The 19,589-nt window shown below is 45.0% G+C and overlaps 1 protein-coding gene across 1 annotated transcript in view; it reads right to left on the reverse strand.

Moving 5' to 3' along the window:
- The window catches only part of PRELID3A (PRELI domain containing 3A), a 310,018-nt gene that overhangs the window by 131,101 nt on the left and 159,328 nt on the right, over positions 1-19,589 (reverse strand). Inside the window, exons 3-5 of the mRNA XM_086965588.1 lie at positions 17,171-17,260; positions 4,069-4,139; positions 3,873-3,975 (exon numbers count right to left, since the gene is read on the reverse strand). Coding sequence (XP_086821714.1) covers positions 3,873-3,975; positions 4,069-4,139; positions 17,171-17,260 — 264 coding nt within the window. The remainder of the gene's footprint in view (positions 1-3,872; positions 3,976-4,068; positions 4,140-17,170; positions 17,261-19,589) is intronic.

A 19,589-nucleotide genomic window follows, 5' to 3' on the forward strand; every position in this document is an offset into this window, starting at 1 on the left:
TGAGGAACTCTTTGTCGATGATTTAGATGAAGATCGACTTTTGTTTGGTGTCGATTTACCTCAGTTGGTGGGACCGCTTGGCCTTTTAGGAGCATGTCTATCGCAGCTGAGGTAGCGTTTGGTCAGTCATTTTGTCTTCACGTTATGATGCCCTTACTTTTCTCTTCGCCTTGCAAGTCGTCATGAAAGGGTTCGCTTTGCCACAGCCGGGGCATGTTTGTCCAATGGTAGTACATCTACCTCTGTGTGGAAATGACAAACCATATCTGTAAAAAGTTCTCTTTTTCTGGGGAGACATCACTTTGTGTCCCTCAGCCTTGTACATTGGCTTAATTTTCATGCTCATGACTGACTCACTTTGGCCTCTGGCCTCTATGTCAGTCGCTTGACGATCAGCACGCTCTTCAGCGAGAGCAGCCTTAAGGACTTGTTCTAAGTTCAGTTTCCTTCAGCATTCGTTGTCGAAAGGAATCTGACAGACATCCATCTACTACTCTGAGGCGAGTAGCTTCCTCATTGTTAAACTCATTGAATCTACAGTGCTTCACTAGAACATCCAGTCTTTCAACAAATTCATCAATGGTTTCACCCGGTCTCTGGTGTTCTTGACTGAATATGTATCTTTCATAATCTGTATTTGGCACTGTATTAAACTTGACATTCAAGGCTGTTTTGATTTGTTTGTAAGCCACTTCACCTTCTTGTGGTATCTTTTTGATGGCTTCTTTCACTCCTTCACCAGCCATGTTCCTCAGAAACTTTATAATATTCTTATCATCTTTTTCATCTACTGCATCTATGAAATCTTCTATCCATGCAGTCCATCTAGTGCCAATATTGTGTTTTGTTAGCAGTATCAAATGCAGTTGGCAGTTTTACGAATGCAGCAGCAGTATATACATTTGTGGATAGCAGTGGTCTCTCTGGTTCTTTGTGTGGAATTTAATCAGGCATAGCTTCTATAGCACCTTGAAACGTGCTGACTGCAGGGTCAGCCTTACCAACTTTTGCTGTTAGTATCTTGCACTTGCTCTTCATTGGAGCTCTTTACTTGATGGCTGTCTAGGGAGTTGTTCTGGGCCCCTGTGCGGTAGCTTTGGTGGTGGAATGTTTCTTCTGGGAACAACGCCGCACGAACAACCCCGGACCCTTTCTGGATCACTCTGCAGCATGTTGTGGCACAACAATTTGTTAATGGTTTTGGTAAGTAGATAAACCTTGTATTCTACTAGTTCATAAAAACAGATAATGTTATGAATTTTGATCGGCTTCATGCTTAAATGTTTCCTCAGAACCACCTGGTTAATCTCTGCTTCGTAGCACATGAATTTCAATTTGATTTGTACAATGAAGTATCATTGTGCGCTGCTTTTGTATCCTGGTTGCATCCGCCTTTATCGTTCTTTACTCTGCATAGCATATGGCATTAATTTGCGTAATGGCACAGTACCATTAATGTGCGGTTGTTCCTGGCCACGGACATGCAGACTTACAATATTGCTTTCTTTATCTTCAAGCATTTTACACAGGCTGGCGTTCTGCTGAGACTCCACCTCTGCCAGCGTTGATTGTACACTTCAACTGCAGCACACGTAGCATGCATGAGCAGTTTGCTGGACCATGGCAAACTCTCTGGAAGAGTACTTTCTGTGTACGGCTTCAGATACCTTATCTCCTCGCCAGTTGTAGCAACCAATCAGTCTAGGCACTTGCCAATAAGTACACCACACACGGAGAGTAGTTTTACATGTCTTTATTCCACTGCGTGTAAGTCAGAACACAACATTCTAAGCCTTCCTTCAACTCATCCCTCCAAGGCTTAAAGCACAGGCGTAAGGTATAAAGTGGGAACTAAAAGAGTTGCAGCATTCCTTTTTTACAAGACACTACACCGAGATTGTTTTTATAAAACAAACCATGGAAAAGAGTGCATCTATATGGAAACTAGGATAACAGTAGCAACAGAGCTATTAATGGTTACGAATGGTAGGAAACATAATAACACCTACTGCAAAAGAGCTGTAATAAATTGTGGCCATAGTTAGGCATGGCAGGAAAACCCACTGTATGGGATGGATATCTGAATTTGCTGAATACAAAATTTGGTGGACATTGAATGAATATCGAAACATGATTACTTTTCGATGGAGTTCTAAGGGATTGTTAGATAGAAGCAGGTGTATACCATAACCATGGGTTAGAACCCAGATCCCTGCAGTGGATTGGCTAGAAAACAAGAGGAAAAGGTCTGCTAGCAGAGGATTAAGGCTTTGGGGCGGATACTCAAAATCTGTCCCTCCATCAAATATTTTGCAACAAGTGAATTTGGGGTAAGTAGGCCAGTACCTCCCTCCATAGGACCATAAGCTATGTTTATTTCTGAAAGAGGCATTGCATAGGTCACCTAAGGAGCTTTGTATAATAAACATCTAAGCTGACAAATATATTAAAATCTGGACAGAGACTGGCCATTTAGCATGGGCATTGTGAACACTGCCACTGAACATTTTAAACTAAAAATCAATGATTCTGATACATAAATGATTAACATAATTTAACATAGATTGAGTTTATAATGGGGGGTTCATTTTATAGTTCCCTTTTCATTTTGTATCATGCCAATTGTCACATCATTTTCTTATACCATGGGGAGAAGGATAAGAACTTTACATCTAGTGGCGATCCACTCTAGAACAACACCATCCTGGTCCTTGTACATCAGTGCTTAATTTGAGCCAGTGGTGTCTGATGCTCGGCACTGACACTTAATTGCCAGCATCAGCACTTATGACAGTCTGCTAAATGGTGGCACTGTTTGTCTAATTTAGAGATAAGCACAAGAATAGTTATTTATGAATTTAATATACATTAACAATTACTTGATTTCAGGCCTCAAAGCTATAAGAATCGCTGGGGCAGAAGTTTTGTCTTAATTGTCACACTTGTGGGAATCTGATGGTTAGTAGTTGTGTTGGTGCGGTCATTGGCAGCTCAGGCAGGGGCAACAGGGACTGCAAGATGCAGTTGCCTCCAGACAAGGGCCCTAGCAAATCATTTTTTTAAATTAAGCACTGCTGTACATCGTCTTTTTCGTGGGGAATGTAGTGAGATCTCTATTGCTGCTCTATTCAGTTTCCAGCCACAATAAAATAAATCTAAAAGAGGGGATGGAGGCAGCACATAAGTCAATGACATGTCTGTAACCCTACCACATACCCTTGAATTGAAGCATGTAGTAGAATGGTGCAGTTGTGTTCGGGGTACATTCTCTTACAACTTCTAAAATGAATGGGATTAAAGGAGAACCACCATGGCAGGGATCAGCAATGCTCTGTCATTTTAGAACTTTTCTCAACAACTTACAAAACATGTTAAGGGGAGGCAAGTCAGATAGATTGGAACAGTCTTAAAGTGCAAAACAATGTACCAAATTGTATTAAAAGTTGCAGAATCTAAGCTGTTATCATACATTCTAGGAATTATTGTAGTTTGCATGGGGTATTGCACCAGAAAAATTAGCTGGCCATTTTAGCTTACAATCCAGCAAGTTAACCAGCTTGACTAGCTAAATACTGTATTAATGTATACCACACAATCTATGGTTCGAGAGAACACAAAATAACTATGCATATAGCATATGTAGCATAGATACATGTAATACTTTTTTCACTATCCTTTCAACTACCAAAAATAAAACCATTTTTAATTGTTGGTTATTGTATTTATGCTTAAAATGTTTAAGAAGTATAAATGACTCTTTACCAGGAATTATCAAGAACTTCCAAAAGGATGTCTAAACCTGTCCTTTCATGCTCCCTCTGAACCCAGGTTGCTTGTATTGACTTATCATTCAGCGTAAAATGCATACGTACCTTCCTGGCATTGGATGAGATGGTGTTTGCCATTAAGCCTTCCAAATAACTGCTAAGGCTTACTCCTTTAACGGTAATAATTGCTTCTTGTGTTAGCACGGTTCTATAGAATAAAAAAGATGATCATTTTAGCAGAGACTGAAAACAGTAACCATGCCCTCTTGATTCCATGAGTAGCCAAATACGGTCAACTTACTCGCCAGGGTTTTCAGGGTGAGGTGTGTACACCAGTCTTTCATCAACAGACACCAGGTTTGTGAGCGTGATCTGTTAGGTAAAACAGGAAGAGTCAAACTGGTTAGATTACTTGTTAAGGAAACTACAGGTTGAACCAGTCTCCTTTCGGCCATGTTGTACTATTTCAATTCACAATCTAGGGATGTGCAATTTGAAAACCGACTGGTTTGTGACTAGAAATGCAATTTGCGATGTGACCTATATAGTAATGGCTCACATAGCAAATTGTAAATTTGCATAGGGCTGTAAAACGACCTTCCTAATGAATAATAATTAGGCAGGGAACAGTTTGTGAGCCCCTATGCTTGGCTATGAATGCAGGGACAGCAGACCGCCATCCATGAATTTGTATTCTTAAATTGAAACCCTTTAATTTTTTTTATAGCACCAATGTCCATTAAAGGGAACAGTGCTGGTTTGAAATAAAAAAGGTTTTTCATTTAAGAAGACATCAGGGACAAAGACTTCTATATCAGTATTTTCCATTGCTTATAACACATAGACCAGATCACACCTGTAAGAGTCTGTTGACATGGAATACTTACTATTACAATCTCCCCTATATGTCTATTGACAAATGGCCTGTTTATCATGTATATGTGTACGTTTACTAAACATTTGAAAATTTAAAACTTAAAAAAAACAGATTGCAAAAGAAAAAAGACATCAGGGACACCGGTCTTTCTTCTCTAACGCAAATAGGAGTAGTACCCCCCTTTTATAACCTCTCCTATTTGCAATTTGAATAGGGTTGCATAACACCCTTTTAGAGTCAGAAAGACTTTTCCAACTCGCATAAAGGTATTTTGTAGTTGCAAACTCAGTGATTTTGTAATTCAAGGGCTCTGCAACCACAAAATACCTTTAAACATCAGGCTCTTAGAGACCAAGGGCCTGATTTCGAGTTTGGTGGAGAGGGTACTCTTAAAGGCACTGGCGTACCGTACCCTCTCTGCCAAACTGAAGGATTGCCTGCCTGATTTACAGACAGGCAGAAATTCAGGATGTAGATGGTGGAGACTATTCTATCTTCACCACATATATACCGCTCCAGGTAAGTGCCGTTGGAGATTTGACCATGTGCCCACCGACTGATTTAAAGTGATTGGAAACATGTTCGGTTTTTACTTTTACAAACCATCAACCAAAACGTAGCGGTATGTAAAAGTAAAAACTTTTCAAAAAACGACCTCGCCATGGGAGCAAACTCCCATGGTGAGGTGGTCACTACATGTTTTATTTTCAAAAACAAAATCCTGCTTTGGGATTTTGTTATTGAAAATAAAAAAAGAAAATGAAAGTGAGCTGTGCAGTGTTGTCATCTTGACGGAGCTGCAAGGCACATTTTCAATGCATTCACAAGACCCGCAGTGACAGCAGTTCCTGTAAATGCAACGATTTAGCTGACATCTCAAAATTTGTCATCTGGAATACTTTCACCATGGAGGAAGTAAAGTTCTCTGCCATGGCGACAGTACAGAGACTGTCCGCCAAACTGTAAATAAAGATCAAAATAGTTTAGTCACAACAAATAATAAACTTGCAGTAAAATAATGGTAAGGAAAATACTACTTACCAGTATTCACCTGTTCTTGGCATGTAGAGCTGCAGATTCTTACACTGTGCATTAGATTGCCACCTGATTTTGTGCTCAGATGATTGCATGTTTTTGTCGTCTTGGAAGAAGTTTTTGTAGTCACAAGATAGGTGACACCTCCCTTGGACGATAGTGCGCATGGGCATAGGCTACATCTTAGATTGTTTTTCGCCATGATGGGAAATGATGGAGTTTGTAGAAATAAAGAAGGGATATCCATGCGTGTATATCTAATTAAGATAGAACTGGAACATATACAGGTCCCGGGGAGGCGGGAGGGCGTGTAAGAATCTGCAGCTCTACATGCCAAGAACAGATGCATACTGGCAAGTAGCATTTTCTGTTTGAGGCATATGAGCTGCAGATCTTACACTGTGAATCGATTGTACAGCAGTGTCTCCCCTAGCGGTCGTCACCTGTATCTGTTGCAGTAGTTTCAAAGAGGGTTTTGAGGACAGCTTGGCCTACTGCAGCTTGCTGCTTAGCTTGCACATCAATACAATAGTGTTTAGTGAATGTGTGTTGTAGACCATGTTGCTGCCTTGCAGATGTCTTCTAGGGGAATGTTCCCTAAGAAAGCCATGGAGGCTCCTAGTTTGCGTGTGGAGCGCGCTCTAGGAGGAACTGTTAATGTGTGTTTTGCCTTGTGATAGCATATTTGTATACATTTAACAATCCACCTTGCAATTCCTGATTTAGAAATGGTGTTGCTTTTATGTGGTGGAGAGAAAGCTACAAACAGTTGCTTTGTTTTATGAAAGGATTTGGTCCTATCAATGTAATAGAGAAGAGCTCTTTTTACATCTAATGTATGTAGAGCTCTTTCTGCTACAGAGTATGGGTTTTGAGAAAACACTGGTAACTCTACTGATTGATTTAGATGAAAAGGAGTAATTACTTTAGGAAGGAATTTAGGATTAGTCCATAGAACCACCTTGTTACGGTGTAATTGTAAAAATGGTTCTTGTATAGTGAAAGCTTGAATCTCACTAACTCTTCTAAGAGAGGTAATAGCAATAAGGAAAGCTGTTTTCCATGTGAGAAATTGCACTTCACACTTATGTAAATGTTCAAAAGGGGGGCCCATGAGCCTTGTAAGCACAATGTTTAGGTTCCACACTGGAAATGGTGGTAACCTAGGAGGAATGATTCTTTTTAATCCTTCCATAAAAGCTTTGATTGCAGGTACTCTAAATAACGACATATGTTGTCTGTTTTGTAGATATGCTGCAATGGCTGCAAGATGTAAACGTATAGATGAATATGCTAGATTACATCTTTGTAAATGGAGAAGATAACAGATCATATTTTGGATGAAAGCATCCAGAGGATCAATTTGATTGTTAGTGCAGTAAATGGCAAATCTCTTCCATTTTGCAGCATAGCAAGCTTTAGTTGCATCCAAACCCAGTGGCGGAAAAAAACAATCTAAGGATGGAGACGATGCCCATGCTCACTATCGTCCAAGGGAGGAGTCACCTATCTCGTGACTACAAAGACTTCTTCCAAGACGACGACAACATGCAATCATCCGAGCCCAACACCAGGTAGCGATCTAATGCACAGTGTAAGATCTGCAGCTCATATGCCTCGAACAAATATATATGACACAAGCAACAAATCTTATCGATATGACAGAATTACTGAGCATTGTGAGTAACAACCGAACAGATACTTATTGTTTGTAGTAACGGTCTTCAACATTAAAAATAATACATTACTACATTTTATATTTTCAAATGTCTCACAAAAAGTTATAAACCAATAACTAAGGCTACTGCTATATCTTGTTACATTTATTTTACTAGGTGTTTTTACGTAGTAAAGACTTTCAGCAGAGAAGAGGAGTGAAGCACTTTGCATAGATGACTGCCTAAAGATAGTTCCATGACGTTTAACATTGGGCTACAGTGTTATAAGTTGGGGGCTAAGGCTAAAAGAAAAGGATGCTGGCTGGGCTGAGGCAGTTTTTAATTGAAGAGCTCTTTAGCTGAATTGCTGGAGGAAATGTGGTGAATCTCAGGTTCAAGGGAACGTCATTCCAAAGGCGGAGTGGAGGAGAAATGGGGAAGGTTCAAGAGCAGCTAGAGAAATCTTGCCTCTTTTTCCTTTGACTACAGGATTTTTGGTGTCCAGTAAGACCAGGGTGTAGCTTCATGTGATATGGAGTCAGCCAACATTGGCTTCTCTGTTAGATATCTAATTTCGGTGCTGATGGCCTTGAAAATCATGTGGAGTCTTGAACTGGATGTGCGAGGAAGGAGGCATTCAGTGAAGATGTTAGGACTGCGGCAATGTGATTTGGTTTCCATTAGCCTGTGATCATGCAACCAGATATGCGAAAGGCACTCTTCATGCAAGAGTTGTTCTGGAGCTCAGTGAACAGTTTATTGATTTGATTTCGGAGTTTAGTACATGTAAAGCACACACGTTTACCATGCAGTGGTGCCTTGGCACTAAAGGGCATATTTATGAGCTTCCTGGGCTGCCAGAGCATCACTTTTTGTGACACTCCTGTGGTGCAAACTGCAAAATGGTAGTTATGAGGTCACGCAAAGCAACTTTGCATGGCTTTGAATGCCCTCATGGATATGGAGTAAGGCAAGGCAGTGCAAATCTCTGTGTTGCCTTACTCTGCGCTATGGCAGCATTCCATGGGCATTGCAGCGGGTGTCCCAATGCAACACCCATGGATTATTTTGATGCTTCCCCAGATTTACAAAATGATGTAAACCTGGAGATACGCCAAAATGATACACCTCCCTAGGGAAGGCGCATAGAGAAGAAATAACTTTATTTCTCATAGTTTTCCTATTTCCTCCTTGCATTCTGCAGCACACGTAGAAAGAGGAAAAGCCTCCCAGGATTGTTTTTGTGCAGGAAGGTGCCCCTTCTTGCACAGAAACAATCCTGCCGATGCCATGGTGCAAGGGTGCCTGCTTTGGTGCTAGGCTGCAGAAATGGCAGCAGTGCAGTGGGAAAGGACAGTAATGCCCTTTCACTTTGACGTAGGGTAGCGCAGCAAGCGGACTTCCTGCGCTGCCCTATACCAAATCCCCATAAATGAGGCCCCTAGTGTTTTGTCCATTGGTGCTTCAAAGATCTGATATTCCTCAGTTCTTTTGTAGAGGACATAGGGGCAATAAAGAGTGATTAGAGGGTGTTGGCAGGGCAGAGACACACCTAGTTGGATGCAAGTCCTCATGTGTCATGATTACTGCGACAACTCCAATTTAGGCAGTCTGCTTTCATTCCTTAACTCTGGTTAGTCTTTCCTTTACCTATAATAAAAAAGCGTGCAGCTCCTTGAACACATACAAAAAATGCTGATATCATCATGGCTTACAACCCTGCAGGTTGGCATGTTTTCTGTTTATTAATGAGCGCAGCCATCACACAATCCCACCTTTCAGCGTACGTTTATTGTATACAAGGATGAAGGCTTAATGCAAACGTGTAGTTGTAGCTGATGCAGGTTGTGCCATGTTGGTGTAGTCTTAGAGAAGCTTTACTGTCTCCAAACCCTGTTTTGTTTCGAAAACATGAGATAAAATCGGTGGTCAAATGGTGTATAAACCCCATTATTTGCCCATAAAATAGGAGCGGTCTTTTCCTCCGGAACTATCGCTAGAGGTCATGCCTGAATACTGAGCCCTTTACTCTCAGTCAGAGAGTTGATTCCTGATACTGTGCAGAAGGTTTCCTTCACCAAAAGCACATATTCCGTTCCTGGAGCAGAACTCTGATAAGGAATAGTAGCATACAGCCATTAAAGGGTATGCTGTGCCATCCATCCTAAGAAACTCAAAAGGCAGGTTTCGCGATTTAATGATTTAGCAAATTTTTGGAATAGCACTTAGAAATAACTTTAGACTGTTAGGATGTCAGAAACTTGCTAATAATGTTAGATACTTTTATCTTATTTTGTTGACTGCTACAAGCCTAACTTCTGCTTTTGTTTTTGCATTCTGAATGGTTCCCATACGTAATTTATGTACTAGACTGAAGATTGTTTTGTGTAAAGAAAAACAACTACAGGTCCCCATTTGTCAGTGCTATTTTGAGTGTTATTCACAAATGAACAAATATTTGAACTGCCACTGTGTCCCTGAAATAATCTTCAGGGATGGACAGTACCCTGAAAACACAGCCTATACAAGATTACACAGTGGTTTTGTGTTTCGGCTTTCTAATTCAATGTTGGTGCACTGAACTTAGTCATTGCATCAGAGGGATAGAAATATGACCTCTGTGGATCTGGGGACCTCCCAGATGTTGTATCAAATGCTCACAAGTAAGAGAATCATCAGTGCCATGATGGATAGCCAGATTGTTCAACCTTGTTTTTTTGCACGGATGCCACTCTGAAGCCAGATCAGCTGGGCTGGACCTCCAGTATGGTCAATAGCTAGATTGGTCAACCTTTTTTTCTTCATGGGTGTCACTTTGAAGCCAGAGTGGCTTGGCTGGCCTGAGGTATATTTCTCCTTTGTATTTTGGTGGAAAGCAACGCAACCCTTTATGCACGACTCACCTGATAGTTGTGGAGGCTGCCTTCCGACCCTGTGCTCTTGGGTCCAACTCTGCTGGGCTGCCCCTTACTGCTGCCGCTGCCTCTCGCCGCACCCGCTCCGCGGGTGCCGCTTCGCGGCTTGGAGGAGAGAGAGGCGTAATCCAAGTGCTGCAACTGGGAGGCGCCTGGACTGACCATCTTGTCGGCGCTAAGCAGGGACTCGGAAGACCAGGAGTCCCTGCTTCCCCAGCTGCACAGGCGGACGCGCCCACAATCAGACACGCCCCCGCCTGACCAGGGAAAAGGCGCGGGCTGCTCTGTTACCAGCGGGACTCACCTGATAGTTGTGGAGGCTGCCATCCGACCCTGTGCTCTTGGGTCCAACTCTGCTGGGCTGCCCCTTGCTGCCGCTGCCTCTCGCCGCACCCGCTCCGCGGGTGCCGCTTCGCGGCTTGGAGGAGAGAGAGGCGTAATCCAAGTGCTGCAACTGGGAGGCGCCTGGACTGACCATCTTGTCGGCGCTAAGCAGGGACTCGGAAGACCAGGAGTCCCTGCTTCCCCAGCTGCACAGGCGGACGCGCCCACAATCAGACACGCCCCCCGCCTGCAACGCCCCCTATTTTAAGAACTGCTCGACGCTCAGCGGGACGCCGAGCGGGACGCCGAGCGAAGCCCGAGCAAAGGGCGGGCAGTCTGTGGCAGTCAGAGGCTGTCAGAGGCTGGGCTGGGCCACCCCCCCTCTTTCCATCGACCTCCACGTCTTCTACCCCCCCGAGTCTATCTGCAGGCTTCGGATCTACCATGTCCACCAGATCTGGCAAAGCCTTGAGGGGTGGTGGAGCAAGTGCTTTAGGGGGTACCATGATGATTGGGACAATGGACAAATTCATCACCCGGGTGGCTAACGTCATTGAAAAGGAGATCGCAATGACGGAACGCCGCCTCTCACTTGACCTCCTTCCATCCAAGCGCTCCTCCTTGGGAACTGTGGCTCATGCTCTATCGCCGCCTATGCCCTCTGCCATCTTGCCCCATCCTGACGAGCACCAGATTGCAGTACTAGAGGCTGGAATAGACAGGATAGAAAGCCTCATATCACTCCCCTCTCCTGGTAGTCGCTGCATCGAGGCTATTGCTTCTGGCCCAACCTTATACACAGCCAGCCCTCCCGATATCAGGTCTACTGCGGATCCCACTGTTCCCCCACCTCACTCATCACCTCTTCCCCAGACTCCATCTTTGCGGGTCCATAGGAAAAGGAAAAGGGGAATTAATACTCGGAGGGGGAACTATTCTATGCTCCACAAGCGTTCTAGGACAAAGCTGAATAGGGGCACTATACACCATGGCACTGGGGAGCTGGAACCCCTTAGGACTGCAGGCCCCTCCCAGCATGTAGCAGAGCCCCCAACACTTTCCCCTCTGCCACCAGGTACACCGGCTCTAGTAAAGGAGGTTATTTCCCTAGAGTCTCTCGAGAATTTGTTGAAATCCTTGTTTAACCCGCTACTCGACCAAGTCAGGAGCATGGGGGTTAGACTCGACAACTTTGAACAGGCCACTAGGGATAACTTTTTTTCTTTGAAAACCCTGTTAAAAGTCCAATCTAGACCTTCAGAATTTTTCCCAGATAGGAATGTGGTTAAGGAGGTCCCAGCAGGTCAAACAACTAGAGTCCAGACGTCTCTGCCGGCCAAAACACCGGCCTCAGGGAAAGCCCCTACCCCTGTCCCGGTGGCTGGTGCGAAGCGGCCGACGACCAGTGAACTCACCCACGTAGCCCAGGTACATGGCACTCCGTCCCCAGCAGTAACGGCACTTGTGCCGAACCCTGCCCAAAAGATCCCACAGAAGAAAGGGACTGACCCAAGTGCCCATTTGGTAACGGCTGCGCCCGTTAAAACCAACGGAGCAGCAACTACCGTTAGGGCTACTAAACCAACCTCTCCTCCCAAACATCGGCCTCAGTCTAAAACCCCCTCCTTGCCGAAAAATCCTCCCCTGGTGGTCCCCGAGCACATCCCGCCACGCAAATGCCCTCCGGTAAATCTCCCACCAGAATGTCACCCTTATGTTGTTGTCCTCACCAAAGTCCCCCTTTTAAAAGAATCACAACAGGAAACACACCAGGCGCTGAAAAACAAAGTCATCCACTGGATGAAAACTAATAGACCTCTTCCAGTGGGTGTAGACGGCCTGATCCTTGGGGTGCGTAGGGTGAGTTGGATTGGCCACGGGAAAAAACTTTTTGAGGGCGATTGCGTGGTGGTTAATTTTCAAGATATAAGAGCTGCCCACGCGATATGCTCCCAAGGTCGCACGGCTGGAATGGGGGTCGATGCTGTCGACCTATCCTTCTTTTATCCAAGAACGATCCCGACCACTCCACTATGCCCTGTCGGGCCCCCTCCTTTACACATCGCTAACGGCCTTCCCTCCCCGGGAGTCTTCGCTCAGCAGCTCTACTCAGCGCCAGCGATGCAGAACTGGGGCTTTTGGGGCTGCTGACTCCTTGAAGTTCCCGGGGATGTTCTTGAGACCCCAAGTCCTGCTGTTGAGCCTATCCCCTCCCTTAAAACCTGTTGCCTCTCGACTGCAACCCAAAGCCAGGTTACCGCCAAGTATGTTTCTGACCAAGGGGAAATCAGGGAACCTCCCGGGATACCAGCCGGTCTTCCTGTTGTGGGGGCTGTGGCGACGTTGCCCCCCGTCGAGAACCGTAGCATTGCAGCTGTGACGGACCCCTCGTTTAGGGTTTTCAGCTGGAATGTGGCGGGCCTCGAGAGGAAGCTAGCACTCCCAGACTGGAACTCGCTGGTGGAGCAATACTCCATATGCCTGTTCCAGGAAACCTGGAGCGGGGTGCCCTTGCACAAGGCAGGCTACTCCACCCACTTTCTGCCAGCAGCCCCTAGTGCAACCGGCAGGGGCCGCCCTTCGGGTGGCCTCCTAATTTGGGTGGCCTCAGAACTCAACTGCAGGGTGGTGGAGCGGGACACTAAATGCCCGGATCTCCTGAACATAGTGTTGAAAAACTCCCAAGGCCGAGTTATTTTAAACATTTTTAACATTTACGCCCGAGGCACAAAGGGGGGCAGAGAATCCACAGTAATATCTTGTTTAGAAGCCCAGCTCCGCTTAACACCCCATAGGTCCTGCACCCTGGTGGGGGGCGATCTTAACTGCACTTTCGAGCCCTTGGACCTTGAAATTTTATCTGATCAAGAGGTACTCGATGCCAGGTGGGGGATCCCGTCCCTCGAACTGAATCCCATTAAGAAGTGGACAGAAGTGGTCCTCCAGATTAACTCGATATCCATGGAGTTTGGCCTGAGGGCTGCCAACGGCAGAACCAGGTCGGACAAAGTTGGGGCCCACACTTACAATCGGCCAGGGCACACGTCACGGATTGACTATTTTCTCCTTGACATACACCTGTGGAGCATGGTGGAGGACATGGTGATTATACCATCTGTCGAGAGTGATCACAATCTCCTCTCTCTCACCATGTCCCACAGGTGGTTATTCAGCCCTGTGACTAGAACTTCCTGTAACCCCCCCCCGGACCTGTCAGTAGTCGCCAACTGTGGCCGGCGGCTTAAGTGGGCAAAGCTAGCACTCTCAGAGGAGAAAACCTCTGCCATTAGGCAGCTTCTTGCTACAGCCCTAAACAACCCTGACCACCAGGTGGAAGGGCTGGCGGAGGTGGCCTCGAGGTTCTGTATCTTAACCCAGGCTATTAGCGATCTCTTCGTAGTCCCAGCCAACTCGAATAGAAAGAAACCCAGCCCATGTGGCAGACTGGGCTGGTTCAATCAGAAGTGTAGGGAGGCGAAGTCACTTCTCATTGAAGCAGTAAAGTCCAAAGTACCATCTAGGACTAGGGTGGCCAGGAGGCACTACGCATTCTGCCAAAAAAACGCCAAGATGGAGTGGGAGGATAACTACTGGCAGGACCTTCTGACTGCTAGTCGAGGGAAAGATGCAAAACGTTTTTGGGATTTGGTGGGTATCAGGAACCGTCCTGACGATACCTCGAGGCCCTGTACCATCAACGCCCAAACTTGGTTCTCCCACTTCCAAAAACTCTACTCTGCCATCGAAGGTTCACTTAATGATCCCTTTGACCTCCCGCCCTCTAGTCTGGCCCCAGACCTGGAATCCTTTTCTGTTTTGGAAGTTACAAATCAGATCAAAACCCTGGTCCCTCTTAAAGCAGCCGGCCCGGATGGCCTCCCAGGCGATATCCTCCGAGCATACCCGGAAGAGTGGGGGGCAATAATTTCTGCACTCCTCAATGCAATTGCCGCGGGTGGCACAGTGCCAGACTCCTGGAGAGGTGCTGAGGTGGTCCCCATCTACAAGAAGGGCAGTAGGGACCTACCTGGGAACTATAGGCCTATAAGCCTAATAGATTCGTCCCAGAAATTGGTGGGGAAAGTGATATTGGGGAGGATCTCGCAATGGGTGGACGAAAACCACATCCTGTCCGACATGCAAGCCGGGTTCCGTTCAGGCACCGGTACCATTGAACAGGTATTTAGGCTCCTGCTAATACACTGGAAGGTGGTGGAGCTAGGCAAAGGCAGTCTCTACTTGGCCTTTATTGACCTAAAGACTGCCTTTGACCTGGTTCCCAGGGAGGAACTCTGGAGGGTGCTACATGATCTAGGGATGCCCCCGTATTTATTAAACCTCCTCATCAAACTGCACAAAAACACCTATGCACAGGTTAGATGGGGGTTGAACGGGGAAAAGACCGACAAGATCAGGGTCGAGAGGGGAGTAAGGCAGGGCTGTGTTCTGGCCCCTACCTTATTTTCCCTCTATATCAATGGGGTGGTAGACCATCTACTCGGCGAAGCAGCAGACGCTCCCACCTTGGGAGGCGTAAAAATTCCAACCTTGCTGTTCGCCGACGACACCCTCCTCATCTCTAAAACCCCCCAAGGTCTCCAGACATTACTAAATCGCTTCCAGGACTTCTGCACTTCCAGGGGCCTTGTTATCAATGTGGAAAAGACCAAGTACCTAGTTCTGCACCCGCCCCGCAAACTTGGCCGCCCCCCTATTTTAAATTCTATACCCCTAGAAAGAGTGGCAGAATTCGATTACCTGGGAATCCGTCTCAACGACGCGATGAACTGGACCGCCCACATCAACAAAATGGTACTGACCCATAAAAGGGTGGGGGGGGCTATCCTCAAAGAGTTTAACAACTCAACTAAACACTGTGTTGCCCCCCTACTTGATATATATAAAGCTCGTGCGGTCCCTGGGTCACTATATGGAGCAGAATTGTGGGGTTTGGACAAAGTGGATCTACTGTGCAAGGCGGAAAATAAATTCATCAAAGACCTCCTTGCCATACCATCGAGTAGTCCGACTATCCCAGTGCTCATGGATGCTGGCTGCAAAGCAATAGGGGAACAGGCTCGCCTACGACCCCTCTTGCTTTGGGCCCGTCTGTGGAGGGTACCGGAGCTAAAACCCTATGCTGACGGCCTTGCTGAGGTGATGCACGCCGACGGTTGGCACAGAATCAAATGGCTGAAGAACATCAAACACCTTTTAGGGGACCTAGGCCTGGACTCTTGTTGGCATAGTCACTCCGCCCCCCCGAAGGAGACCCTAAAAAAACTGTTCTGGGAGTGGGTCCGCGTGAAGCGCATCAGCAATCAGCAGCACTGCAAAACCACCGCAGCTTTTCTGCTGATAAAAGATGTCGTTGCCTACGAGCCATACATGGATCTAATTACAATTGCCATGGACCGGTCCCTGTACATCAAATTCCGGCTGGGGCTGTTACCCTTGGCCGACCTTTGTTCCAGGTGGAATAAATCCCAGCCCTCTTCACGATACTGTGCTCTCTGTCCCGATAAACCAGAGACTGTGCCACACTTTCTTTTTGAATGCCCAGATTACGGCCAACCAAAATCACGTTGGCTTGGTCCTATCTGCAGAGAACTGGGTACTCGTCAGCACTCTGTCGCCCTTCGGATTCTATTAACTAATACAGCCCCCCCGATTGTTTGTGCCGTTGCCAAGTTTTTAAAATGGGCTTGGTTGATTAGACTCAGAAGACTGTCCACATCAATTTAATCCTCTTTTAACTAATTTATGATGTTTTAATGTGTTTTAATGTTTTCTACTTATTGTACAGTCATACTTTTTTCGACATGCTGTTTTAATCTTGTGTATCGCTTTTATGATATATGCATATCGAAATAAAGCAATCAACCACTAACCATTTCTCCTTGTGTTTGCTGTTTCCAAGTGTGCTGCCATGTGCAAATTGCCTATAATTGTTAATGTGCACCATCATTTTTAAACAAATGCTGTTTTGCAACTTCTTTGTGTGCTGCATTACGCAGCACACATAGAAGTTACAAAACGGCATTTCAAGACTGTTTATGTGAACCTTCCTCTCAACACAGGCACCCTTGCAATATGGTGCAAGGGGGCCTGCATTGGCGCTAGGCATCTAAAATTAGCACCAGCGCAGGGGAAAACGCAGGGATCCACCATATTCTAGTTGATATGGTGCAGCTCGGCGTTTCTAAAGTGACGAAGCGTGTTGTTAACCTTCTTGGCTTAACAACACGCTTTGCCACTTTATGGTAAATATGTCCCTTAGTTTCTTGACAAACAAACATGACTGGATGGTGAAATTTATGCGGAGAACCTGATTTGATTGTGATGTTAAGGGAGGGGTTCATTTTGTTTTGAATGTAGCCATTTGCTGTGTGGTTTATTATTCAAGTTAGAACATATCTCGATTTACCTAAATTCTGAATAGGAAGTTCAGTCTGTCTAGGCCTTCCACATGATCAGTGTAATTTTTTTTTGCCATGTAGGGAGTACAGATGGATGATGATAAATGTGGCGTACTTTCCAGTTTGTTGCTCAAGTTACCAGTACCATCCTAACCTATATGCTTGTAGTACTCACATTACTAGAACAGAGTTCCATTTTCTTTTCAACTGGATCCACAACAGAGTGTTCCTTTACGTACGTCAAAGTTCTATGTGTTCCAAGAATCTAAGAGACAAAACAAGGTGCAGTAATATTATTCAGCAAAACAGACCAATTGCAAAAACATTTACCTAATTTAATACAGCTTACAGATACTTTATCAAAGCAATATACGCACACAATTTGTTATTATGAACATAGAGATCTAAACTTAAATTAAAGTAAATACTGATCAGTTACAGTTTAAACTTTACAACAATACAAACCAAATTATAGATCTGCCGAATTTGCCACTTTGCCACTTTATCCATTATCTGATGCATAATTTGCAGATTAAAAAAAATCTTTCTAGCTCAAATGGAACAAAAGTTGCTAAAAATACTGCAACATATGTTGCTGCACTATTGAAGGCCCTTCACAAAGGCTGACTGGTCACTTTTCTGTTGCTTATTGCTAGATTTGGGTGACACACTCGTACTACTGAGGTGCAACCTATGCCCAAAGAGTAATAACAAGTGTAAAGAAAATGGCAAAGTAATGTAATATAGTAATACTATCACAAAATGTGCCTCAATGTGCCACATTATTTGTCTTCCTTGCTACATTGATTTAGTCAACCCTGCACATAATTTGGTCCTCCCCTGCCGCATAAATTCAGTTATGCAATGTGGCATGATATGCACAAGATGGCATTAAGGATAATCAACTCAACTTACTTCCGTACTAAATAAGAAACAAGTTACTTACCTGTAACTTTAGTTCTCCAGTATTGGTAACTTTCATAGATTCCCATTGCTTGTATCATTCCCCGTCGTCGGAATGGGAGCCTCGGTAATAATATATATATATATATATATACCTAGGTAAATACACCCTAATAGGTGTAAAAAAGTAAAAACTTAGGCCTAGGCCTCATTATATCATGTAGCCTATTGGCGTCATTATGTAAAAAGACCCAAAAACCACCTTAGCAACCAATCAGATTAGCCTCACCCTGTGGAACCTTCCTGAGAAAGCTCAGAGACTCAGATTTTCGTAGCCGTTGCTTTGCCACATAATCACCTGGCCCTAAAATGAGCTTTCCCAGGGGAGGCGGGTGGGCGCATGGGAATCTATGAAAGTTACCAATACTGGAGAACTAAAGTTACAGGTAAGTAACTTGTTTCTTACTCCAGTATTGGAACTTTCATAGATTCCCATTGCTTGTATCAGAGTAGATAGCAGTTAGCATACCTCAAACATTTCGTGCACAGTTACAGAATCATTACAAACCAATGATATCACAGATTATAACCACCATAAAGCAGTAACCAAAGCATAATAAACGAAATGTTTGAAAAAAAACAGGAGGAGGGAAAAGAGGAAAGCTCACCTCTTATTGGAAGAGATTTCTCAGGACTGCCTGTCCAACAGCCGAATCCTCCTTTGCAGTCGCCTCCAGGCAGTAGTGCCTCGTGAATGAGTGAGTACTGCTCCAGGTGGCCGCTCTGCAAATATCCTTTATGGATACTCCAGCAAACAGCGCTGTTGATGCTGAGATTGATCTTGTGGAATGTGCCTTCACCTGTCCTTGCAAAGGCTTGCCTGCCGCCTGGTGGCAGAAACGGATCGCACTTGTTATCCATCTAGAAATCCCCTGCTTTGACAAAGGAAATCCTTTCCTTGGGGCTCCGAAAGCCACAAACAGCTGGGGTGTTTTTCGAAATCCCGCTGTGCGTTGCAGATAGAATTTCAAACATCTCTGCACGTCCAGAGAATGAAGTGTCCTCTCAGCCTGGGTTGAAGGTCGAGGAAAAAAAGACTTCAAAACCACTGGTTCATTAAGATGAAAGTCTGTCGGTACCTTCGGAATGAACTTGGGGTTCATTCGTAGGATCAATGTATCATTCTTGAACTGCAAGAAAGGTTCTTTGATAGTTAAAGCCTGAAGCTCTCCTACTCTCCTTGCAGAGGTGAGTGCCGAAAGCAGCGCCACTTTCCATGATAGGAACTTTAGGTCCGCCTTATGTATTGGCTCAAATGGCGATCTCATCAGTTGAGCCAGGACCACATTCAAGTGCCACACCGGAGGTGGGGGCCTAACTGGTGGAAAGACTCTAAACAGTCCTTTCAGGAATTGTTTTATTACTCTTGCTGATAATAGAGAAGGGTCCGATCTCGTTCTTCTATACCTGGAAATAGCTGCCAAGTGGACCTTGATGGAAGCATGAGCCAGGCCTGCCTGAGCCAAGGATAGAATGTATGGCAAGAGTTGATGCGGAGCTGAAGAGAATGGATGTACTTTTTCTCTCTGGCACCACAAATAGAACCTCTTCCATTTCGCTCTATATGTCTTATTAGTGCTAGGAGCTCGTGCCTGCGCTAAGATGTTCCTGCATTCTTCTGAGATGTCTAA

This window comes from Lissotriton vulgaris, chromosome 4_1 (assembly GCF_964263255.1).
Source record: "Lissotriton vulgaris chromosome 4_1, aLisVul1.2, whole genome shotgun sequence".
NCBI classification, from domain to species: Eukaryota; Metazoa; Chordata; class Amphibia; order Caudata; family Salamandridae; genus Lissotriton; species Lissotriton vulgaris.